The sequence below is a fragment of the Pelodiscus sinensis genome, chromosome 26 (genome assembly GCF_049634645.1).
Source record: "Pelodiscus sinensis isolate JC-2024 chromosome 26, ASM4963464v1, whole genome shotgun sequence".
NCBI classification, from domain to species: domain Eukaryota; kingdom Metazoa; phylum Chordata; order Testudines; family Trionychidae; genus Pelodiscus; species Pelodiscus sinensis.
Genome location: NC_134736.1, coordinates 17,321,928 through 17,348,695, shown reverse-complemented (window position 1 = coordinate 17,348,695; position 26,768 = coordinate 17,321,928). Strand labels below are relative to the sequence as shown.

Below are 26,768 nucleotides of genomic sequence, written 5' to 3'. Positions count from 1 at the left end.
AAACTATAAATTCAGCTTAGCTGCCCCCAGCAAACTCCCTTCTTAATAATGCCCCTTAGGCCAGCACAGGAAAGGGGCAGTGCAAGGCTTGCTGGTGTGTAATGGCTGTGCAAGAAATGCTCCACTACCCTCACAACAATCACTTTAATTTGCTCAGACTGAACTGTTATCCTCATTCGACAGACAAACATCAGAAGGCTCCTTGCTGCCAAGAGAGGACACAGACCCATACCTGTCAACAAATGCTCACGGTCAATCATTCCAGCCTCCAGGCCCCTGGAACAGTGCAATTGCCAGATAGCAAGAGGCAATGGCAGTGCTACCTCCTGACATGTAATTAATGCTGGGGAGAATGATCTGGAAAGAAGAGGATCAGATCACATTTAAAGACACACACTCCACTGTCCTTGGGGAGGACCCTGTAATTGGAATGGAAGCAGTAAGAAACGGAACAGGGCCAACGAGCATTATTTCAAAAGCTGTAGGATTTAATAAAGAATGCCATATTTAAAAATACATAGTATAGGATTCTATAGCAGGGATCTAATTCTCCAGTAGCTTCTCTAGGATGATTTGAAGTTTAGTGTGTGCTATTAAATATGCTTATTTTTTTTCATTCATAAGGTTTTAGGTACCTTCTCCACACACAGCCAAAGCAACATCATCTTTATACCCCCTTCTACATACAGTGCTGCATCTGTATTCTCTGTGCATGTACATAATACTAGGCCTACATTTCCATCCCACATACACACACACTGCCATTTATTTCTCCATTCTCCAAGCTACATCTCCATCAAATCCACGTGCACCATCTTGTAACTAGATTCTTCTGTGATCTCTGTAGAACCCGGCTTGTGCTCCTCTCTACGCACTCTGTACATCTCCCCATTCGCATGCAGATACAAACTATACAGGGCTTCCCCAGCATTTTCTACACAGATTTATATACCTGGACTCCATACTCAACACATATATGAGCTAACTGCATTTTCCATATACAAACACACTCAGGGCTTACTCGCCATCAGTCACAGATTCTGTATATCTCTGTTCTCCAGAAACTCCCTGAGCCTGGCCAGAGCAGCATCCTGATATTAGAGTATGCTGCTTTACTTTGCAGACTACACAGCTCTACAGAGGCAAATCTCCAACTAGTGTCATCCATCTAAAGCCAGTTGGTACTTTTAACATTACAATGTACCTGCTTTCTGGATCCCTTAGGATTTGTATGGAAATGGGTCTTTGCCTGCCAGAAGAAACACATCCATTCACATCAAGTACTGAGTGTTGTTTTTCTTTCAGGACTGAATTATCTTAGGGTGAGATATTGTAAACAACAGTCCATCTGTATTGTGCATCTTTAATCATGTTCATAGTGGCACTACAACTTGTTATAAAAGGATCTTCGAACTCAGAACAGAATTACAAAAAGCTAAGGATGTTCATGGTTTAGATTTTCAAACCAGTCCAGTTGATTTAGACACATTAAAATGGAAGATGAATTTATATCCCCCGAAGGAACTACTTTGAAAATCTTCACCTCTATGGCTGGAATAGGAGCTTCCTCAATGGCATTCAGGAAATCATCTCTGAGTTTCATTCCAGCACCTTTGATATCATCTTGTGGTTTACATCTGAACTGCTGCTTTCCACTTTTACCCAGACCAGAGTGCTTTGCCACTGGTGCATTCTATTCCATGCTGCTCCGTGTAAGAAGGTGCCACTCTGAAAAGAACAAGACTGGTGTTGCCCTAGGAAGATAGGCATCATTCTTCGGTGCCAAGAGCAAAGGTGCACTCATGCATGTCAGTGAGACATCAGAGACCCTAATTACAAACAGCAGCTTAATAGGCTGGTGTGTTCCACAGGTATATTCAGAGAGCAGGCCAATTATGATAATCTAAGGTCAACTTCTTTCAGGATTCTCACCACTTCATTTACCTTTTGGTAGTGGATGACAACTTTTTAGAATGTCAGAGCTCTATGCACATTCATTCATACTTGCTCATTTGATTTTTATACTATTACTATTGTAGAAAAACACCAATAAATCAACAGCTTCAATTATATTAGCTGCACAATGTCTGTATTTCCATACACAAAAGCTTGGTCAGCAATAGCTGACTATTCCTTACCTTGCACTGGAATGTCACATTCTTTCTTTAATTGTGTGCACTGAAAGAATTTCCTTGCAGATCCCAAAGAATTGATGCATACTTCACAAAACTCATTCACAAGGTCTGGAAGTGTCACTGGTCGATCACATGCAGGTTTCATTCATCCTGAGTAAGTCTGGCTGCAATTCTCTCTACTCTCTTACAGGGCAGTCCCAAGGAAGAGGAGTTTATCTTCCACCTGAAAAGATAAATATACAGAACATTAGACAGTATGCAAGAGCTTGTGTGGAAGCATGAAAGTTTCCTTCTGCAATCAGGAAAACCCCTTGGGATAAATTCACAGGTTATATATAACACGTTCTAAGTTACATCTCACTCATGAGTTTAAGGGAGTCTAAAGTATGTCATTTACAGAGCAATGAGCATGGAATGGAAGGAGATAAGTTAAAGTACTCTCCCCTTACAACTTTTTCGTGGCCCATTGGCATATAATTCTGCCTTCTTAGACCCCTTTATGTTCTCTTTTGCTCATTTACAGCCCGATCTTGCTCCCACTGTAGCTGATTAGAGCTGACTGCTAGATCACAAGGATGGGATTTTCAAAAGAAGCCTAAACAAATTTTTGGTGCCTAACACTGATTTTTGATGGGAGCTGGCTATCTGACTCTCTTAGGTGCACCTGTTGTAGGTTGAAATAAGATACACAATTTGAGCTCCGCAAATTGCATATCTTATTTCAATCTAACTTTGAAATAGCTCATTTTGAAATTTGGTGCTGTCTACACAGTGCTAAATTTCGAAATAAAGTGCTATTCTGAAACATCCCTTAACCCTTGGGGAACAACGGTTACAGGGGTGCCAGAATAGCACGCTTATTATTTTGAAATAACGGGCAAGTTTAAAGATGTGGAATAGCTATTTTGGAATACTTCCGGTACCCTGAAATAGCACCACTGTCTAGATGTAGCCTTAGGCTCCCTGTGACAGGATGCTGTCAGCTCACACTAGATGGGGAAGGGTTAACCCTGCATTGTGGACTAAGGAAGCTATCCCTCTTCAACTCTACTGGGCATGCTCCAAATGCACCAGTATAAAAGGGAACAGCTCACCTCAGCTGGGGCTAGCTGCAGGAGAGGAAGGGTACATGAGGATCAGCCCACGCTAGGGGATTTATAGATGCTGTAACCCAGGCAAAAGCCAAAGTACCCAGGAAGGCCCTGCAGAGTTTGAAGTTGCTGGGAACCTGGGGACAGTAGAGATCCCCAGGCCACAGCTGGCGGAACCATGGTAAGAAGCAGCCTGGGGGAATTAGATAATGGCCCTGTTGGTGAACTGGAACTCGGAGGCAATCAGGCCTTGCCTCCTGCTAATTCAGTGGCACAGGCTCTTGCCTCTACCTGGTGGAAAGAGAGGACCAGAACCCCTTATCTGGGCTGCCACCCCCTCTTTGTTTGTGCGTGGTGGCCTGTTCCCTGATTGAGGTCTCTTTCTCCTCCAAGTTTTACTGCCTTGGCGACGGGGGGCAAGTATATTCACGTCTATCATTTAAAATACAGGGAGTCTGTCTGTTTCTCTAAGTCACTTTGTTCAAAAACTCCTCCTAAACAGTAAGAACTAGGGCCACCAAAGTTGACAGGCAGCTTCCTCTTACCCTAACTTCAAGCGAGGTCAGGCTTTGGTTGTGCCAGGGAAATGGGAAGTGCTGGGAATGGGACTGTTTCCAGAACATGGAAAAGGAGGGGGCAGAGAAGAGGGACCAGCCTCACCAGTAAGATACTGGCCAGCTACAGCCAGGACTCTGCATGTCGCTGGCCAATGGAACAGGTAAATGCCCCCTCCTACTTCAAACAGTGCTGGGGGCAATTCCTGCTGCCCCTGGACTCTCTACCCTGGCCCCCACCCAGGAGACCTGCCCTCCCCAAGAAGAGGCTGGAGATCAGGCCCCACCCCCCACTGGAGGAGAGACCTCCACTAGGAAGGGACCAGGAACCACAACCCGGTCTTGGATAGGCTGCGGGAAGTCGCTGGAGGCCAGGGGCAGCCCCTGAAGCCCCACCTCTCCTACAGAGAGCCTACAGGCTGTGAGGGGCTGCTGGAGGCTGGGACCAGCCCCTGGAGCCTGGCCCAAGTCCCCCCACAAGCTGCAAGGTTTAGAGGCAGATGCCAGGGCCAGCCCCCAGAGGCTGCCCCCACACCTGGGACCAGCTGCAGGGAGGGGGGCAGTTGGAGATCTTCATTTCCCACCCCCACTCCCCTGAACCAGCTGCAGTCATCGGGAGGCTAGAGCCAATCCCTGGAACCTCTCACCCCCCACATCCCGGATCAGCTATAAGGCTGGAGGGGAAGGATGCAGGCCATGGCTGGCCCCCAGAGCCTGGGGGAGCCCTGTGACAGGCTGCAGGCTGGTGGGGGGCAGGTAGATGCTGCTGGACCTTCAACTCCCCCCCGATGAGCTGCAGGCTGGGGCCAGCCCCTGGAGCTTCTCCCCTTTACCCCCACTCAGGCCAGCAGCAGGGCCCAAGCCCCTGCCCTACTCCTGCATGCCCACACCCACAGCCCCTGCCCCTGAGCAGCGCTGGGTACATTTGCAAGTAGACACATACTTGTAGGCTACTTATGCCCTGCCCCTGCATCCTAAGGGGCATGGGCGTCTCCCGATCCTGTCACAGTCCCTTTGAAATACTGCACGGAGCCTTTTTCCTTTGTCCACTTGGACTGGCCTTTTCCATACGTACTTCCTCTAACCTGGACCCACTTGCTGCCCCCCCCCCCCCCGCAATACTAATTTTAGAGAAAAATCTCTCCGCTCACAGCAGTGAGCGCTGGGGAGATGTGGTGCTCTCGGCGCTGCGGAGGATTGTCTAGCCCTGCCATGCTGCTTCTGCCTGAGGCCCAGCCCTTCTGGGGAGACACAGCAGGCCCCCTCTGCCTTGCGTAGGGGCCCAGGGAGGCTGTGGACCCACTGGGTATTTGCGCATAATCCACTGCTGAAGGTACAGTCTTTTGCAGGAGAGGAAATTCCAAGGTTCTCTTAACCACTTCCGGGTCACTAGAGACACTCTCTCATTGTTGCCTTTTATTGCCCCATGGCTTTCTGTTGCCCCGTTTTCTTCTCTGATACTTAGATTTACAATTTGGGGGCAGGAAATCTTTATACTCTATACTTGTGCAGTGCCTTGCAGTGAGGTCTGGGATTCCTCAGTGCTGCTGTAATCCCGGAAAGCCAGGGTTCAAGTCCCAGTGCTGCCTGTTGTTTATGGGATGATCTTAGGTAAGTCAAGTTTGCTGCCCTGTGCCTCTATTTTCCCATCTGTAAAATAGGATAAATGATACCAAGAGCTCTTTTGTAAAGCACTTTGAGATCTATGGGTGATAAGAGCTAGATATTAATACATTTCCAGATTGATTAATTTCACTGACTTCATTACCCCAGAGACTGAAATGGATACAGCATTCCTCACATACTACTTGTGAACCCAAATATCCTGCACCCTTTATTGCCTAGGCAAATCTCATCCTGCTAGATGTCTGAGGCTAGGTCTACACTGCAATTAATCATCCCCTGACAGGCTTGCGAAAGGTCACTTGGGCTGGCTAAGGCTTGGGTGAGGGGCTGTTTAATTGCAGTTTAGATGTCCTTGTTTGGGATGAAACCCAAGTTTTGGTATTCCCATGAGGGGAGAGCTCTGAACAAGTCAGCTGACATGGGTCAGTGGTGGGTATAACTGCAGTGTAGACATACCTCAATTATTCTGCTAGTTAAAGCAGCAGGGTCTAGACTACATACTTCACATTTCACCTTCTAGCATGTAGCAAATACCTATTTAGCACTAATCTCCAGGTGCTGCAAAACGCCACTCACCTATCACACTGTCACCTGAGAATCTTCAGTTGCTCTCTGGTGGTGGGTAAGTATTACCACTCCTTTCTGAGAGCCAGGGAAAATGAAACTGACAAGTGTAAGCCTTTTTCCAATGTGATACAACACTGGGAACAGAACCTGACTCCTGTTGTCCTGCTCCAACCTCTAGATGCTCTACCTTCCCAGGAGACATAAAAAGTGAGCGGAGGACAGCTAATTTATATAGTTTGGGAAGGGAGAGGACCTGACAGCATAGAGGAGTGACACGGTCACAGGGAAAGAGAATATGAAGAAGTAACAAGAGAAGAGAGGAAGAAGGGTGGGAAAGACAGAAGCAGAATGACCACCAGAGATTAGGGGTCCCTCATCTTTGGGGAAACACTGCTGGAGGTGCCAGTAGAGAGCTGGACCCAGGCCCAGAGGAGTATCCAAAACCAGTGGCTACGTCTAGACTGGCATGATTTTCCGGAAATGCTTTTAACGGAAAAGTTTTCCGTTAAAAGCATTTTCGGAAAAGAGCGTCTAGATTGGCACGGATGCTTTTCTGCAAAAGCACTTTTTGTGGAAAAGCGTCCGGGCCAATCTAGACATGCTTTTGCGCAAAAAAGCCCTGATCACCATTTTCGCGATCGGGTCTTTTTTGCACAAAACAAATCTCAGCTGTCTACACTGGCCCTTTTGCACAAAAGTTTTGCGCAAAAGGGACTTTTGCCTGAATGGGAGCAGCATAGTAGATTGTCAGTGTTCTTGCGGAAATTCAAACAGCCAGTGTAGACAGCTGGCAAGTTTTTCCGCAAAATCAGATGATTTTGCAGAAAAACTTGCCAGTCTAGACACAGCCAGCCAGTGTGAAAAGGGGAAAGGATTACTTCAAGGGAGTTTTTCAGCACTGAGTGAAGACTGGCATATATCCACTAGGGAGCAGCACAGAACAGTACAAAGGCTTTCATATCTTTACAAAGTAGGGTGTGTGCTGGGGTTTGAGGCTGCTGTGATTGCTGTCACGGGGATAGGGATGTCAAAGCACAGTAGCAGGGATAGGGCATCTCTGGTCTCACATGCTTATGTTATACTACCAGGGAATATACACGGGTTGGAAAACTAGCATATTTTGTGGCACTTACTTTAATTTCAAATGTCCTTGTTCTAACTCCTCCCAAACGAGAATTTTTAGTTTTCCCCTTTCTTTAACCGAATAAAGAAGGAATAAGGTAAGAAATGGGGAAGTCAACCATTTTTCACATTTCTCGTTGCTTAAATGATAAACTGCAAAACCAATTGAGGATTTTTAACCTAAGTGTTTCATATTGACATATTTGGCAAAATCATTTTTCCTAACTTTATTTTCAATAAAAGGATATTTTCCGAGTCACGTTTTAATTACATTTTTTGGAACAAATCGATCCACTGTGAAAGGGGACCAGAAAAGGATGGCATCTTGTGTATCTAGCATGGAAAGGGAGTTGGTGTGTGGGTGTGGGAGAAAAGTAGCATTCTGGAACTGTGGGGGAGAGAGGTAGGATGGTTGGGGCATTACCTAGAACTTGGGCAACCAGTATTCAAGTCTTGGCTCTCAAAGACGGCCCTCAGGCAAGTCACTGACTGCATGTCTGCACTGCCACATAAGCTCAGGTTTCAGAGCTAATGGGAGATTTAGTGCCCAATCCCAAAAGCTGCTGTGTGCAGCTTTGATTTCACTGGGAGTGCAAGGTGTGCAGCCCTTTCAGTAAGGGGAAAACATTAATGAAGATGGAGTAAGAGGAGAGGGGTCAGATGCTACAGAAAAGCATTGGGGGTGGGAGGTGGGGGGAAGGGGAGGATGCTAGACCCATCCAGAAGGGAATGCTTGAGAAATTAACTCTTCATGACATTAAAGCCTTGGAGGACAAGACATTTTGCACAATTCATTTCCCACTTGGAAAGGAAGTGTTTGGGCACAGTATTCTTGTCACCACCTACACACTGATCTTCAAGTCTGTCTGGCCTGGTTCTGCCTCATGAGACACTTTGGTTCATGTGGGTTATGTAAGAGACACTCGGGTTATGGAATTGGGAACTGCCACACTCTCTTTGGCCTTGGACCCACGGAGCTGGTCTTCCCCAAGAGTGAATGTCCACTCAATAGCTGATGAATGAAGCCAGGCATGCAAGCCCCTGCCATGCACTCCTCTATCCTCTGATTCCCCCCAATTGGAGCTGGCTGTTTGTGTAGCACTTGTGAGCACTCCCTGGCCTCATTTAAAACTTTATTTGCACAGTTTAAAACCTTCCTGTTCCTTGGCCCAAAGCTGACACTGGTCTCTTACTCCGCCTCCTCTACTCTTGTCTCTTTCTCCCCAGCCCTCAAAGCTGTCCCTTACAGAACACCTTCTCCTCCCAGATCTGGCCTTTTTCAATCCCCCTCCTCACGTTCCCTTCCCATCACTGTGTCACTTCCTCCACATTGTATTACTTTACCTACATTCTCCACCATGCCCTTTTAATTGCTTCTTCTTGCTGGGCCCCACCATTGCTGCCTCTGACAAGCACTTGCATGTTTCTCTCTGGCATGGTGTCCTGCGCAGAGTGTGTTGCACTGTGTGGGTAGCATGTGGCGAAATACATTCATTGCATACAGCAGCAAAACACAGTGAGTCATTACTTTAAGAGACGTTGCAGACTATATATATAAAACACTGACTTTGGCTATAATTAAGTAACATGCAGCTCTCCAAAAAGTGATTTATTAATGGCTGGTATCAGCTGCAGGGCTCTTTGTGTCTGTGCTTGAAGTCAGTTATCTCCCCATAAAAATGTCTGTGGGGCTGGACAAGGCAGAAAGCAGGGGAAACAGTCTCTTGGCAGACTAGTGGAATGCCAGCAGTCCCACGTCCCCAAAAAGAAAATAGCAGGGAGTATGAGGTGGCTGAGGGATCTGATAATAGGTTGCAGAGTCATCTGTATGAAGGTCAGCAGTAGCTAGGTCACTGGTTTAGGGCAGGGATTGGCTAGAAATTACCATCTGGAAACCTGCTATGTGAAGGAAGTTGGAGGGTGGCTCATATCTCAGTCATTGAACACATCAATATTGCATGCCCATCCATTTTAGCACTAATTCAAGGCCTTTTTTGGGCAGAGATGCCAGCCGAGATGCTATTGACTGAATGGGGACACAAAGTGGACGTCTGCCCACCCCCCAGTCAGTCCCAGAAGTATATCCTGTGAGATTAAGGCTAAGGTAGAGTGGTGGACAATGACGGGAAACCTTTCTCCTGTTAGACCCCTGTTGTGCAGAAACAGAACATCTGGCCTGTATTTCTAGCCGATCCTTGTCACTGGTGGCTCTAATTTAGCGTTTGTCTACGCTGCAATCAGAGGTGTGATTTACATCTGTGCTAGCTGTAATCTAGGTAGCTTGCTAAAAATAGCAGTGAAGATAGGGTGGCTTGCACGTTAGCGCAAGCTAGTGAAGCAAAAATGTACCAGGGCATCAGCGGGGCTTGTACAGTCCATATTGCAGTAGCATCGCTAATATTTTTAGCAATCTAGCTACAATGAAGCATGTGCAAGTGCTTACCAAAGCTCCAACCATACCCCCAACAGCAGTGTAGACATTCCCTTAGACTAGAGAATGAGAATATTCAGCCTCAATCAGATCTGGGGGCAGGCGGTGGGGGAGTTTGGTGTTTTACAGGCAGTTTAATTAAATTTGTGTTCATAATTTACAGCCAGAATGTGGTTCCCCTTTGAATTCCCATTTAATTACTTGGTTTTTATATAAACCCCTAAGCAACTATTTAGACCAAGAAAGGGCAGGGACGACCACTGTTCTGTGCCTACAGCACCTACCAAAATAGGAGTTTGGTGCATGATAAGGGCTCTTAGATGCTTTGGTAATACAAGTAGTAAAACTATTGAATTTTGGAAAACGAGATGCACTAATGTGTTATCCTAGTAAAGCAATACTAGTCTATTAGACACCCATTACTTGTATTGTCTACAGACATAGCTCTCTATCTATGAACACACCAATAAAGTAAAAGGCAGTGAGAGGTCAAATCTGTGACCTTATTAAACCCAATGAGAAAATTGTCACTCCAGTGGCACAAGGCGGGACTGTCAACTCGCATCAGTTTAAAGGAATTAATAACCGATCATTCATGCAGTCAGAATGCTCAGATTATACACACGCACTCCCTGCTGTTCTTTTTCTCTCGCTGTATGAACGATCATTGACTAAAATAACTTCTGAAAGTGTTTAAGGAACAAGCATGATGAAGACTTAGACATTTTATACATTAAAGAGTGACCCGAGGCACAGCAGCCAAATTACTCCTGCAAGTAGCAAGAGTGAGGCTGGGGTAGGGTGCACAGAAAGTAGAGCTAGTTGCAATTTTTCCTCCATTGAATTTCCTTGTGGAGAATTTCAGTGAAAACAAAATATTTTTCATTTCAACATTCTTGCAAGCCCCTCCCCCCCAATAAAAACCATTTTCTTTGACAAGACACGTTTTCCAGAGAAAGCAGGCATTTTCTGCAACATCTTTGATTTAGTCAAACCACATTTTCCATCAAATAGTACTGATGCGATTTTAACCTGGCCAATTACACATGCTCAGGGTTATATCTGTGCTTCTTCCTGCATGACTGCTCTCAATCCACATCCTGTCCCTTTCATACCAGGCTGTTAAGAGCAAGGGGAGTGGTGTCTGTGGGAATTTTGACTGGTCAGTATTCAGGACAACACTCAACCTTTTATTATACCCTTGCCACCTTCTCAACGTGCTCTGATATTCATCCCCAAAAGGATTTACAACACTAAGCCATAATCTATCAGGTTTCCTGGATGTATTTTAGGAACTATGTGTTCTATTAATAGCTTTTCTCTGCATGCCATAGGCAACAACCACCCTGCTCCAGAGTTTGAGAACAGCAGGGGACAGAATATACCAAAAGAAAAGCACCTTTATCAGAAACAAAGAGAAACCACCTATCCCAACATAAGTAAGGTGGAAGGCACAAAAATGCTTAACCATATTTTGGGCCAAAAATCAGTGGGATTTTACACAGCCTCAGTAAAACTGTGAAATTTAATTCAGCTTAATTGGGGATCCAACTTTTCTAGCAATGACGATTGCTTTCGCCATCCCTTCAAAAGGAGAGCCTCCTGGCAGCAGAGACAGATTGACATTTTCTAGCAGGCATGTGAAATCACATTTGCTCTCTTCGCTGGTTTTACTCCCATTAGGAATTTTGTCTTAATTATGCCTTGTAAGACTCTCTTTCCCCCCACCTCTCATACAATACTCCTTTTATAGACGGAAAATGAAAGTATAGAGAGACAGCAGTCACGTGGTAAGCCTCTAGCTGAGATGGGAACTCCTTCTCAGCTCCCTGTTCAAGCTAGTTGGCTATGCTACCTCTCCCCCTCGCCAATGAACTCCATGTAAACACTGTGGTCTAATGACAGCACGTTGCCTCCTTTGTCAAAGTCCTTTACTGTCCACCCAATCTATCTCAGGGCAAGTGTGCGCTACAGGGTTAAATCGGCCTAAACTATGTGAATAACATAGCTGGAGTCTATTGCAACTTAGGTCCACTTATTGCAGTGCCTACACTATATTGGGTCTATATAGGAGAACCTGTCCCATCAAATTACCTTATGCTTCTCATTTCGGAGGAGTAGAGGAGTTGATGGGAGAGTGGAGACAACCCCTCAGAGCAAAACCTTCTCTTCTCGTTACTTCTGACTGAAAAGTATCAGAGTCTCTTTCTTTCCACATGTTACCAAGCGCTTGGAAGATATTTATGAATTCCTCTTTCATATGATTTAACAGCTGCAGTGCTGGAGGTGGTGTGATCATTGGGCCTACCCATTTACCTTAATTGTAAGTTCAAGTGTAAAAAGTAAGAAGTTCATAGGATGTGACAACCTACAACAACCAACAAATGTTGGCTGGAAAATGTACAAAAAGAGACTTTATAATCCAAACAAAAGGGCATCTTGATATAAACTGAGGCCTGTATTAAGATCATGCTTGGTAAGTGGAGCCCAGAAATTCCTGAACCAAAACTCGTCAAACTAGGCCTAATTAATGGAAAAATAATTGGAGAATGATCAGTTTTGCTCATCACTCCCTGTTAGGGTCCTTGAAGAAAGTCTTGGGGAAGAAAAATGGGTTACTGGAGCAGGCTTCACCATCATGGCTGCCACTCTCACCATTTCCTGGAGCCTTTATCATGCTCATCCTGAGAGAAGTCCTGGGCAGACTAGATCAGAGAGAGGGACCCAGATGACATTACTGCCTCAATCTACTCCAGCTGAATCCCAAACAACCTGGGATGGAACAGGATTGGACAGCAGCAACAGCAGCTCATCTCAGCACAGACTTGCCGACAGGGAGGAATGGGGGCAATTGCCCTGGGGTCTGGTGGGTCCAAGAACCGTTGCTGCTGCTGCTACTGTGGCAACAGTGGGAGCCCTGGGCCCTTTAAATTGCCACAGTGCTACAGTGTGCATTCTGAAGGTGGGGGTGTGCTACACTCCAGCAGCACTCCGAGTGGCTTGCGGGCTGGCTGCCCTGGCCCCACCCCTTCTGCCCAAAGCCCCGCCTCTTTTGGGAGAAGAGAGTTGGCCCTCCCGCCCCTTTGCCCAGGGGTCCACGGACGCTGTCAGCTCCCCCGTTTCAAACTTTTCCTTCAAAAGACAATTGCTATCAGCATAGATACCATCTGCCAGACTGTCAAGCAAGAGGTTTTTCCTCCTAAACACTCTCTAACTAAAGGAAACACAAAACCAAGGTTGTAAAAACTAAAGCTTTGTGTAATATTTTACATTTCAAATGCTTTAACTGTGGTTTTTTTAATAAAGAAAAGGAAAAAATGTGCTTTTTACAGTGTTTGACATCACATTAAGCATGCGGAGACCTCTTCATACAAAACTCCAGACCCCTTTAACACAGTTTAATATTGGACAGAGACTGGATTTTGGTCCCACCTTTTAGGTCAGATTTCACCTAAACTAATACAACAGATGTTCAGATCTAGGTCAGTGATCCTGTTTCCTCAGGTGACAGAGGGAATGGAAGACACACCACTAGGATATTTTTAGAACAGTGGTTGAAAATGTGTGACTAATGCAGGCACAGTGCATCTCACCTCTGCACACAAGCCAGGAGCACTTGAGTGCACTAAAATACCAAGTGCCTTTGTCTTAGTCTCTTTTGACAATGGCAGCATCCACTTAAGCTCAATAAATTCCTCAACAATTGCAGGGTGTGTACATAACAGCAATATACTGGGAGACCTTCTTCCCTTCCAATTATACTGCCCAAGAGGAGAGGGACACGAAATGCTAAACATAATAAATATAAAATTACCTTCATGCCTCTAGCTTCCATCCCAGACACATTTCCCAATCTACTGTACACAGCCAAGCCCTAAGATGCAAATTTATTTGCTCCAATCCCACAGACAGACACAAACATCTACACCTACAGGATCTATATAGAGCATTCTTAAAATTGAAATACCCACCCTGTGAAGTGAAAAAACCGATTGACAGAGCCAAAAAAGTACCCAGACGTGAACTCCTTCAAGACAGGCCCAGAAGAGAAAACAACAGAATTCCACTTATCACCTACAGTCCACAACTTAAACCCCTCCAATGCATTATCAGCAATCTACAACCTATCCTGGAAAATGACCCCTTACTCTCAGAGGCCTAGAGGGAAAGACCAATTCTCGCCTGCAGACAACCCCCTAGCCTCAAACAAATTCTTTCCAGTAACCACACAACACACCTCCATCATAATCAACCAGGAACCACCCCAGCAATCAGCCCCAGTGCCAACTCTACACACACATCTATACCAGCGATTTCATCACTGGACCCAATAACATCAACCACCAAATCAAAGGCTCCTTTAACTGCACATCCAGTAATGTGATCTATGCCATCAAATGCCAGCAATGCCTCACTGCAATGTATATTGGCCAAACTGGACAATCTCTACAGGAAAGAATTAATGGACACAAATCAGATATCCAAAAAGGCAACAAACAAAAACCTATTGGAGAACACTTTAATCTTCCTGGACACTCATTAATGGATCTCCAACTCACTAATGGATCTCCAAGTGGTTTCAGACCAATTCCACAAGCCAAATACAAAGAGAAGGATTGGAATTTAGCTTCATTCACAAGATTAATTCTTATGCTAATGGTCTGAACCGATATAGGAAGGCTCGCACACTATCTTCCACCTTTTAATGACTTGACCAACCAACCAATGGAGGTGCTAATGGTTCTTAACAGCCTATTGCAACTACTCACTGTCTCTCTTTTTCTTCCTCCCCTTTTTTCTTCTCCCCTCCACCCATTCTTCCTTCCCTTATATATTCTTGGATCTAGACTTATTATCCTCCGGTCATCTGAAGAAGTGGGTTGTGCCCACGAAAGCTCAGGATACCATCTACATGTCTTGTTAGTCTTTAAGATGCTACCAGACTATTTGTTGTTTTTTTAAGTTTTTCCTGTTACAGACTAATTTGGCTACCCTTCTGAAGATAATAAATATAGCTCAGGATACAGCATTGACAGAAGGCTACCTATGGCTACCAGTGCACTCATTCTCCCGCAGTAAGCTTCCTGGTTATAGTCTGGCAAGTAGAACTGGGAATACCCTAACTTTTATATCCACATCAGAAAACCCTTTCATGTAATAAATTATTTGTATTTGTTTACTTGATGTCCTCTTAGTAAAAAGGCATTAACGTAAGACTTTTTTGTTCTGTGGCCCTTTCCTGCTTTCTGTTTGCATTGCAGTAGCACTTGGGGAGGTTGGTTCCTTGACTGACCAGGGCCCATCCAGTACAAACACAGAACAAAGAGGGGCCTTTCCCAAAATGTTTACAATCCAAATAGAAGATGAGATTTTGTGCACTCCACCTCCCAGGGGAGCAGCAGGAGGGCTGGAGCACCAGTGTGGGATCCCCAATGAATCTTGGGGTGAAAAAATTAACTCGGTCAGTCAGTCACCATTTTAAATAACCCCTGTACTCTATTAGGTATCCATAACAATCCTTTAAACAAAGTTGTTTTTCAATTTTCAGGAAAAAAAATCACCATTTTAACAAAACGAAAGCTGAATGACTTTTTTTGTGACACCCCCTCCCCCACCTCTTTTGTTTGAGCAGCTTATTGAACTGATCAAGTATTTTCAGAAGGTCGATCAAAATATTCACACACTAAATGCCCCTCCTGCCCTATTTCTGGACCACTGTTCCTGGACTCAAATGCTTTAACACTGAATTCTGCCCTCAGCTACATGTGTGTGGCTTGCAGTGATACATCATTACTCACCCCACCCTCAATGCACAATATATAGGAAGCCCAGGAGAAGTGGAACTTCTGTGGTCCGGCAACATCCATGGTCCAGCAGGACCACGGATGTTGCTAGACCAGACAGATTGGCAGGCAGGGCTGGGAACACTGTCAGGGCTAGTGACAAGGGCCAGGAACATAGTCAGGAGTGTGTTTAGGACTGGTGCTACACTGAGGGCCTGGGACAGGAGCACAGTTAGAGCCAATGGGCTGGGAGGCTGGCAACATAGGAGCTGGCATTCACCTTCCCTCGTCGGGCAAACTTCCTTGTTTGGGACCGGTCAGGTGTGGGTACCAGCTCAGGGAGGTCCAACCTGTAATGAAGAACAGAAGCCTGAGGTGCTAGTGCAGAATTCCAAGGCCAGAAACATACTTCTAAGGAAAGCCTAATGTGGCCGGGAACACTTCCATCAGCATGTGGATTTTGCCTGTGTTACTCTAGTCTCAAGAACAAATTGATCACAGAATCCTAGGGCTAGAAGAGACCTCAGGAGGTCATCGAATCCAGTCCCTGCCCATAGCATGACCAACACCAACTAAATCAACCCAGCCAGGGCTTTGTCAAGCCAGGACTTAAAAACCTCTAGGGATGGAGATTCCACCACCTCCCTAGGTAACCATCCCTGTGCTTCCCCAGCCTCCTAGTGAAATAATGTTTCCTAATATTCAACCTAGACCTCCCCCACTGCAAGTTGAGACCATTGTTCCTCATTCTGCCATCTGTCACTACTGTGAACAGCCTCTCTCCGTCCTCTTTGGAACTTTCCTTCAGGTAATTGAAGGCTGCTATCAAATCCCCCCTCACTCTTCTCTTCCGCAGACTAAACAAGCCTAAATCCCTCAGGCCCTCCTCAAAGGTCATGTGCTCCAGCTCCCTAATCATTTTGGTTGCCACCCTCCCCCACTCCAATGTGTCCACATCATTTCTGTAGTGGGGGGGCCTAGAACTGGACACACTACTCCAGATATGGCCTCACCAGTGCCGAATAAAGGGGAATAATCACTTTTCAAGATCTGCTGGAAATGCTCCTTCCCAGTATGCCATTTGCCTTTTTGGCTACACTGTTGACTCATATCCATCTTCTCATCCACTGTAATCCCCAGGTCCTTTTCTGTCAAAGTGCTACTTAACCGGTTGGTCCCCAGCCTGTACCAATGCTTGGGATTCTTCCGTCCCAAGTGCAGGACTTTGCACTTGTCCTTGTTGAACTTCATCATATTTCTTTTGGCCCAGTCCTCCAATTCATCTTGGTCACACTGGGCCATATCCCTACCCTCCAATGTATCTACCTTTCCCCCTTGATTAGTGTAATCTGAAAACTTGCTGAGGGTGCAATCCATCTCCTCATCCAGGTCATTAATAAAGATGTTGAAGAAAAATGGCCCTAGAACCAACTCTTGGGACCCTGCTTGAAACAACTGCCAACCAGACATCGAGCCTTTGAACACTACCCATTGAGCACAACAATCTAGCCAGCTCTCTATCTACCTTACTGTCCATTTATTTAATCCACACTTCCTTAATTTACTGGCAAGAATTATGTGGTAGACTGTATCAAAAGCTTTGCTAAAGTCAAAGGATATCACGTTTACCACCTTCCCCATGTCCACAGAGCCAGTTACCTCATTATAGAAGTTAATCAGATTGATCAGGCAGGATTTGCCCTTGGAGAATCCATGTTGACAGTTCCTAGTCACTTTCCTCTCCTGAAAGTACTTCAAAATGGATTCCTTGAGGATCCTCTCCATGGTTTTTCCAAGAACTGAGGTAAAACTGACTGGTCTATAGTCCCCTGGCTTCTCCTTCTTCCCCTTTTTAAAGATGGGCACTGCATTTGCCTTTTTCCAATCATTTGGGACCTCTCCCGATCTCCATGAGTTTTCAAAGATAAAGGCCAAAGACACTGCAATGAAATTTGCCAGCTCACTCGGTACCCTCGGATGCATTAAATCCAGCCCCATGGATTTGTGTATGTCCTTGTTGAATCTGGAGATTGAAGTCTCCTGATTACTCTACCCAACAGGTGCAAGATGGGCAGTTGCATGGCAAGCTTACTCTCAGGGCTCTGCCAAGGCACTTCAAAGCCTGCTCTGGATATAAGTTTGGTCTCCATAGAACATTCAACTAGGCCCACCTATGGTGGTGTTGGGACGGAGGCACAAAGGGTACAACTGCCCCTAGGCCTAGTGATTCTAAAGGGCCCAGGGCTTCTGGCCACCCCCACCACTACTCCCACAGCAGTGGCAACTGGAGCTCCAGGCTCTTTAGATCATTGCCAGAGCCCTGTGTGGCATGCTCCAAGTGACTTTAAGGCCTTGGTGAGGTTGGTTGGTCCCTTTCACCCACGGCCCTGTCCCTTCCAGGAATGTAGAGCCCCCACCTTGCGTAGGGGCCAGTGTGACTGTCAGGTCTCCTGCATTCAGTCTATGTCTTCGCTCTGGTGGTTGATTAGTTAAGACCAGCCAAATCGACCACAGATTGCTCTGAAGCCAACCCTTCCACTCTACCCCAGACTAGAAGAGTAAGGGAAGTCAACAGGAGAGTTCCTCCAGTGGACTCCCTAAGGTGGAGAGTCTGTGGTAACATGACCTAAGATACGACAACTCCAGCCATGTTATTCACATAGTTGGAGTTGCATAGTTAGGGCGACTTATGTAGCATAGAAATAGCCCCTACAGCTATTGATCTCTCTGCTGACACCATCAGTAAAGTGTGAACAGCAGGTGTTTTGAAATGACATGGATGCTCTCCCACTTTAGGGATTGTATGAAGAGTCATCCTCTTATGTAGCCAGCCAGTCATTAGATGGGAACAAACTTGATCACAGAGGACCTGAGCTGGTCAGACTTGATGACAGAAAGATCATTAAAGCAGGTGGAAAAGCCAGTCAAATATGTCGAAAAAACAAATCTGCAATGAACTCACTGCTTTTTCATGTGTGTAAAATTAAAGAATAAAAAAATCATTCTGAGGGAAAACTATTTTAAAAACCTTAAAAATCTAAATTTCAAAAATATTGACCAGCTGTACCCAGTGTCAAGCCCTTAAGCCATCCCTTAGAATTCACAAGAGTATCCTAAAATACTTGTAGTGTTCAGTACTGGTTCCTCTTAAAAGAGAATGGAACATTCTTTAGTGGGATGGATGCATTAAATGATAGACCCTGATACTCCTTTCAACAACAGGAAAGGAATTTTGGGGTCAGAGCTATTTTTCTTACCATATCCTGCTGTAATGAGGTCAACAAAGTTCTGGTTTCGATTGGGATTTCCTATTGCACCACATGTAAAGATTCCCAGCCCATGCCTGGAGCAGTCTAGTTCAGTGCTGACATGCAAGATGACCTCTTTTCTTTTGGGTGAAGCTGGGAAAGGGGAGGGAAGAGCAATCAATCACACAACCCATTGTCCGGTTTCCAGTTGATCGTTCGGAGTGATTTATCACCCCCCTTTCATGTGCATCACAGCACGTTTCAGGGTGAAGGCTGCAAGTCCAGTTAGCACAGACATGTCTGCAAACAGGACTGAAATGGGACAGTCCTGTTAGACAGAAAACTGGAGAAAGGAATCACACTCAGTTTAAAAGTAAACAAAATGAACTTTGGTTCAACACAAATATTTAACCTTTAATTTCCCAGAGGAAATAGCGAAAGTAAATAAACTAATCATTCTTCTTCCCCTCATTGCAGTCCCAATAGCAACCTCATACCTCTCCCTGCTACCTATCCTTCTCATCAGAGGATTTGCATGGGGAGCAAATGTCTGGGAATTGGGCAGTTTCCTGCAGCAGGTGAAGTGAAACTCATGGAATCACATATCCAAGGATCAGGGAGGGTTTCTGGAGAGACAGTGTGGTTTGGGATTTGCTCCAAGCAAGTGTCTTGGCCTGCCTTGCCTAACAAGAGACCTTCTAGGAAATGCTCCTCAAACCCAGTCTAGAGTAAACCTAGCTCAGGTATGTTTACATGAGCGGCAATCTTACTCCATAACTGTGGTACAAATATACACTCCGACTCTAGCCAGTAATCTAAAGACTAGTATAGGACACACACACTGAGAGCCAGTCAGTAACACAGCATGGAACAACGGCAAGTCACTAAGCAGATACTGACCACAGCAGAACCCCCACAATGGTGAGGTTGGAACCCTGTTTAGTGGAGGGGTCCCGAAGGCTTCCCCTGGGACCACAGAGAAGGAACGGAGCCATTTATTCCTTCAAGATAAACACAGTCTTGTGGAGGCCGGGTGTGCTACTTACAAACACTCATGTAGAAAAACAGAAAGTAGGTCTGCATTTTGATTTCCTCTTTTTGGCAGGGACTCAGTCACAGCGACAAGACCCAGGATTTGACAGCTACAGCAGAAAATCCTCTCAGTTAGTGCTACCAGGCATAGCAAGGGCTTTATTACAACATCAGATTTGTCATGAACAACAGAGCTTTAAACTACTTCCCAAGTGACCTGTATAACAAACCCAAACAAATTAAGAGCTGAGTAATAGCCTCGCTGAAGGCAGAAGGCGTCTGAGCTTGTTTTGGCTCAAGACAGCTTGTCAGTCCTCTTTGTGACTCTGGAATCTAAAGTAGATCACGTTTAGGCTAGGACAGAGACAGCACTGCAGCTCTGAGACATGCACTTGTGAGACTGGATTGCTCCGGGCATGGGGGTATATATTATTTGTTGTAAGTTTTCATTAGTTCATTTTCCTGCACCCAATAATTCAGTGATTCTGATTTTATCAGCTTGCACCCTTGGGCTCACACCAGACCTTTCCTGGTTCTGCTGAGCTGGGCCATCCACATTCAATCTGCCCAGAAAAGAGAAGGGTTAGGGCTATAGGGAACAGAGAAACAGGTTTGCTCAGCAGCTCTCCTAGGGTACATCCATGCAGCAGAGCTAAGGTCAGAATAAGTTACGCAACTTCAGCTATGTCAATTGGGTCACTTACGTCAAAATACCCTATTTTGGCTTTTGGCGCTGTCTGCACAGCAGGAAGTCAAAGGAAGAACACTCTTCTTTTGACTTCCCTTACGCCTTGTGAAATGAGGGTTACCATGAGTCAGAGTAAGGAGCCCTCCAGCTTGACATTTTTTCAAAATAAAGGCTGGTAGTGTAGATGTGCTTTTTGTTATTTTGGAACAACGTCAATTATTCCGATGTAGATATACCCTTGGGCTGTGTCTACACTGGCATGAATTTCCGGAAATGCTTAAAACGGAATACTATTCCATTTTCAGTTTTTCCAGAAAAGGAGCATCTGTGGCCAATGTAGACACGCTTTTCCGGAAAAGAGCCCCGATGGCCATTTTTGCGATCGGGGCTTTTTTTTGGAAAAGACTACTGGGCTGTCTACACTGGCCCTTTTCCGGAACAGTGTTCCGGAATAAGGACTTATGCCCGAGCGGGAGCAGAATAGTTTTTCCGGAATAGCGGCTGATTTTGTATAGTAGAGCATTGTTGCTTTTCCGGAAATTCAAGGGCCAGTGTAGACAGCTCGCAGCTTATTCCGGAAAAGCGGCTGATTTTCCGGAATAAGTGGCCCAGTGTAGACACAGCCCTAGAGAGCAAGCAAACATGTGCATTGGGGGCCAGTAGGTGGCTCATTTCCAGTAAGCAGATCATATCCAACCAAGTAATATCCTGCATGCCTACCAAAGGGAAAATACCCTGCACGCATTCCTAAGAAATACTTCCTTTTCTAATGTATGAATATTAAAGGCCTGATTCTTTAAAGCAGTGTTTCTTAAACTATGTTCAGTGGAACACTGGTGTTCTGTGAACAACTCTCCAGTGTGCTGCAACCTCTTCTTTGGTTTTGTTACTTTGTTTTTGTCTTTTTTTGTCGGACAACAATTTTTTTTTGAAGAAAATTTTCATAGGTGTCCCGCATAAAAAATTATTATTGTTTGATGTTCCGTGGTCTCAAAAAGTTTAACAAACACGGCTTTAAAGGGCAGAAGTATGGCGCTGCCTGCAAAAATAAGCATGTATGTACAAGTGGCACTTTACCATGGCTGCACATGCAGAACATGCACACACCCTAATCCCAGCCAGAATGGTTACTTTGTCTAGTCATAGTAACTGCGTGCAGAAGTTAGACAAGTGCACTTGCATTTTTGTGTTTGATGTGCATTGCTGGTGTTGGGAAAATCAAGCTTTAAGAGCAGAGACGGTGGAAATCTCAAAAAGTTCAGTGTTTAGACTCTGATCATAAGTTACTATTGGTAGGCCCTTATGTTGTATATTGTGTGTATTGCACGCTTTAAAAGCGGAGCCAGTCTCTACCCCCAACACCAGCTAATCTAGATTAGACAAGATAAAATAAGATAAGATAGGGACTGGGCTTTAAGGATGCATAAGGAGGACGAGAGAATGCTTTGCAGTCAAGAACTGGGCACAATTCAGATAGCTTCATGGGCTCCAGTTGCAGGAGTAGAAGCAGGTTATGAATAGATCAGGAGTGCTAAGACCTGGGGCTTTCAGTCAGCTTGTTCTAGAGATAAAGGCCATTTGCAAGATTTCAAAGCGGGGTTCATATATCCAAATCTCTTTACCCCTTCTGTCCCCGAGTGTGTTAGTCTCGCCATTCAGATGCTTATGAATGGAAGTCAAGAGTGCTCCACAGCTGACAGCAGGTGCTCAGCTCCTTACAGGACTGGACCTATCTTTTGGCTTTAACTCATATGTAAATGGAACATGAGAGAATGAAGCATACTTGGATCAGAAATAGGGTACGTCTAGACTACAGGCTTTTGTCGACAGAAGTTTTCTGGTTTTCTGAGGACAAAGCTTCTGTTGACAAAGAGCGTCTAGACTACATTCAGTTCTGTTGACAAAGCAAGCTGCTTTGTCAACAAAACCCTGTAGTCTAGACACAACCCTAGATGCAATAACCTGATCTATTCATAACCTGCTTCTACTCCTGCAACTTGAGCCCAACTCTGTCGACAAAAGGCGTTATGCCTCGTAAAATGAGGTTTACCAGCGTCGACAAAACTGCTGAGTTCTGTCGACGTTAAGTCGACAGAACTCAGCGGTAGTGTAGACGCAGGTATAGTTTTGTCGACAAAAGTCCACTTTTGTCGACAAAACTCTGTAGTCTAGACACACCCATAGTAATCACAATTAATAATAGCCCTTTATAATATATGGGCGCCAATGTCTGATAAAATCGGGTGATAATCTTTTTTTGTTAACTAGTGATCGAAGGTTCTGGGTTTTAACTGATCACTAGCCACAGGTCCATTCTATGCTGGGACATAATTATTAAGTCAATTGCCAGTTGTGTACAACTGCTGTGGAGTCATATTCAGTCCTACAGTTTCCTGAGTGTGTGTTTGTATTTGCGTGCTTTGCTACCACCTCAGCACAAATTGTTCTACAAGCCCCATTGGGTATTCAAAAGCACACAAGGGGTTTATAAGGACAGCTAGACAGGAAAAAATGTTTCTGTCCTGAGAATATTTTAACAGTTCATTTTTCTTCTCCATCTCAAGTGAAACACAGAAGTAGGTTAGGTGCCTTACTCCCATTGAGTCTACTGGACTTGGGTCTTTAACTCAGACATTTTGGAAAATTCCAAAACTCCTATCTGTATCTTTAGGTATCAAAATACCTTTGCAACCCTGCTCTCTTTTATATCTGTATCTGTGTGTGTGCGTGCACATGCACATGCACGCATGCTCATGAAACAATGGGACAGATTTACTAACCTATTTAGACATATCTTTGCATGCGTGCATGCATGTGCATCCATGTGCAGTTGGGTATTAAAGTACCTAAAGCAGTTTTGGGTGTTGTAAAAGTACTAAATAATAAATTATAGGTATAACTGCTCAAATCCAACAACATATGAAGGAGCTGAATAAATGATGGATATATGAGCATTCCAACTGATTTATTTGTGTTTTATAGTACTGGAAAACTTTTTGAATTGAGGATATGGTTCTGTGACTCAGTTCCTTTGGTGGATCAAATTAAGCTGGCAAATATTTAGGTTTTTTCCCCTCCCAAATGTTATTTTTGACCATTTTTATTGTTCTTTTGTCTTCTTAATGCTTATATGTTTTGTTTAAACATGCTTATTTGACAACAAGCTTGTCTGACAACGAATTAAGCAGTCAGCCCATCACTTAATGACTCCAACCAAGAGAAAATTGTGTAATTATTCTTTATAAAACAATATAATGCCTATAAGGCCAATCATTTTAGGAATCTGAGATTGTTTCTGATAATATTTTTGTCCATGAATTGCTAATGGCTCTAACAGAATCCGCGTTGAGGTTACACTAGCCTTTTGCTCCTCCTAGAAAGTTATTTCATTCGTAAGTGTGAAAGATAGGTATCATATGCCTTCATTTTTAGTACCATTACTTTAATAAATACTGTAATTCACTTTTGCATGATACTCTAAGCCATGAAGACTTGAAGGTAATGCTGATTTATTTTTGATAATAAAAGAAAAACAAATTTTATTTTAAGAATCTCCTGTTTTGAATGAAAAACCAGAAACTTATGAAATTTTGAATTTCAAAATTTAAATTATATTCAAGCAAAAGTTAAACTTTCACATCAAAACATGCAACACACCAAATTTCCACATACATTGTTGCAAAATACAATTTTGAACACCTTTTCCCCGCAAAAAAGGGGAAATTTCAGAGTTATGAAATAGCCCAGAACTGAATTATTAATTTTGTACACGTGACAGGTCTGTAGAGGTTTTATTTTTACAAGTGTGCAAATGTTAACCATCAATATTATTTTAATTGATGAAAGATTTATTTATTTTTTGTGTCTGAAACAAACATTTTCTGATTGCTCCACATCATTGTTCTATACGATACTATCTGTCTAAATTACACTACAATTTAGAGCAATTACACTAAGTTCCTCGAGGCAAAGACTGGAATATCCTTCTGATAGTGGAAAGTATATGTATTGTGACCAATAAGGCTTCAGTTCAGCAAAGTCCTGAAGCACATGTCTATCTTTAAACATGAAAAGAATCCTCTTGATGCTAAGAAGGATGAAAACATCTCAAGAAAGGCTATTTTTATGGTACTGCCATTCAGGAATCAAAGTCCTATTCTCTACAGATTTCAGCTCTAATATCAAACTGAAAAGAGTCTGTATTGTTCTAGACTCCTGGGATGCAGATACAACTAAAGATCCCAAATATCTGAGGAATAGTGATAGAAATGTAGCCGTGTTAGTCTGGTGTAGCTGAAGCAAAATACAGGACTATGTAGCACTTCAAAGACTAACAAGATGGTTTATTAGGTGATGAGCTTTCGTGGGCCAGACCCACTTCCTCAGATCATATAGTGGAAGAAAATAGTCACAACCATATATACCAAAGGATACAATTAATTTTGTATTTTGCTTCAAGTATCTGAAGGTTGCTCTTTATTAACAGTTCCATCATCACTCCCAAAAACTACTTTAAATGCTAGGCTTTTTCCTACTGACCCATCTAAGAGTTCCAAAGGGAAGGAACCAGTCTATCCATGAAAAAGGTGTAAAAGGGACTAAAGTTTTAAACTTGTAATTAAATCAACTGTCTAGCTTAATAAGCAATTACTGTAATGTGCAGCTCTGGCAGTTTAGGATCACATTTATTGCCATTCATGTTTATATAGCACTTCTGTACTGGTAAAGGACCGTGCAAATCTTTCTTATCCTCAAGGTGTAAAAGAGCTGTATTATTATTCCCATTTCACAGATGGGGAACAGAGGCTGTAGGACATGAAGAGATTTGCAAATTTCCTTCTTGCCAATGTAAGGTTGCATTGACATTCCTATAAAGAACCGAAATATTCAAAAACACTCAAGTTCTTTTTACAATCATTAAACCAATGTTACATGCCATTGCCTCCAATTTCAAACTGAAAAGCTAACCTCTAAACTGACAGTATCACAGGTAATTGAGTAATAAGATCCCTAATTTAAAAATGTTTCAGACCCTGAGATTTGATTAGCTTCACGATAGAAACAGGAGCTGTAATGTAGCCAGCCTTCTGTACTGAATCATCACTTCTGAGTCTGAATCATAACTTAGTGAAACCCTATGTGATGATGGTTTAAGACAAAAAATTAATCGAAAACTCAACATTCTGACAATTTCAACCAACTCTAGCGGTAAACAGTGTTAAGAGCCAGAGAGTCATTGTATCCATCTGAGTCCATGAGTCTCAGTAAAGAATCTCCCTTATATTGATTGTAACTTAGTCCTGTGTCTTCTGTCATGAGGGACACTACACAGCTAAGCAGCAAAGCTCCCAGGACTTTGATTTGGGCTGCAGCCCTCACTAGTCTAAATGTACATTATAAGAAACTTGGCTTACTCCTTCTATTTCCTATTGCTTGACCAATTCAGAAAAGAAAGGAGAGAGAGAAAGAAATGAAAGAAGAGAAAAAATAAAAAAGAGAAGGAAGAAATAGAGAAAGACGGATGAGAGGGCTCAACACAGAGAGAGGAAGGCAGGAAAATCATCGTTTTAAATTAATGTTACTACTGTGTTATTATAGCAAACTATACTATGACCAGAGAAGAGCTGAAGACATTGCTGATGATTTCATCTCAGCCTTATTACGTGGCAATCCCTCAGAGCTCTTTGTAGAAGATGCTTAATTAGAATCCTCCCAGTACAGGATTACCTTCCTCCCACTTCAGAAATTGGTGTTTTGCCAGATGTGCTTCTGGGTATTATGTAGGAGGTCAGCTAGTAGATTTGCATGGTTCCTTCTGGCTTTACAGTGCATGGACCTAAATTCTACAAATCTAAAGACTTCTCACCTACTTCTTTCAATGGTATAAAGCTCCAGGTATATAGCATTATGCAGTGTCAGCCTCGCTCCTTCAGATGGCAAATCTCCAGCCACTCTCACCTTTAGCCTGAACATAAAATGGATGCACAAAAGACATACTACATCCCAATGGCCAGAACACTCAGTGACGGGACAAAGACAAATGTAATCATCTGGGCGAAAGGTATTTCAGACTTATTATTTCCTGCTGGGTTGACTGTCAGTTTCAATGATACTGCAACCTCCTTTCTCGCCAGGCCTCAATCTTTCTTCTTCCTTGATGACTGCATGGCCAGTTCTGCTAAATTCCTTGCCTGTGTTGGGGTTCCATTTGCTTGCATGTGACACAGTGCATGAAGCTTCATTCGTTATCTAGATGTCTGTTTTTAAACATCACATATTTAATAAAGTGACATGGTGAATCCGTGATTCATAGGTAATTTGTTCACAATTCACTTGTTGGAAGCATTCCAGTTTACCTGATCTTGTCCAATTCTTAACGGGAACAAATTTCTGATAATCAGCACTGAAAATTAAATATTTTTTCTTGGTATATCAGTGAGCAAAGTGAAACCCCTGGGCAATATTCAAATTAAACCCAAGGACTATGTACA

The 26,768-nt window shown here is 43.8% G+C and overlaps 1 protein-coding gene across 2 annotated transcripts in view; it reads right to left on the bottom strand.

Annotated features, from left to right (window-relative positions):
• The window catches only part of LOC102452976 (sodium channel regulatory subunit beta-3), a 122,039-nt gene that overhangs the window by 22,988 nt on the left and 72,283 nt on the right, over positions 1–26,768 (bottom strand). The window contains exon 2 of one of the 2 annotated variants that reach the window (XM_006116617.4): positions 2,139–2,358. In XM_006116617.4, coding sequence (XP_006116679.1) covers positions 2,139–2,280 — 142 coding nt within the window. In that variant the 5' untranslated portion in view covers positions 2,281–2,358. Of the gene's footprint in view, positions 1–232; positions 352–2,138; positions 2,359–26,768 lie in introns of those variants that run through there. The other variant, XM_014570242.3, reaches the window with a different exon arrangement.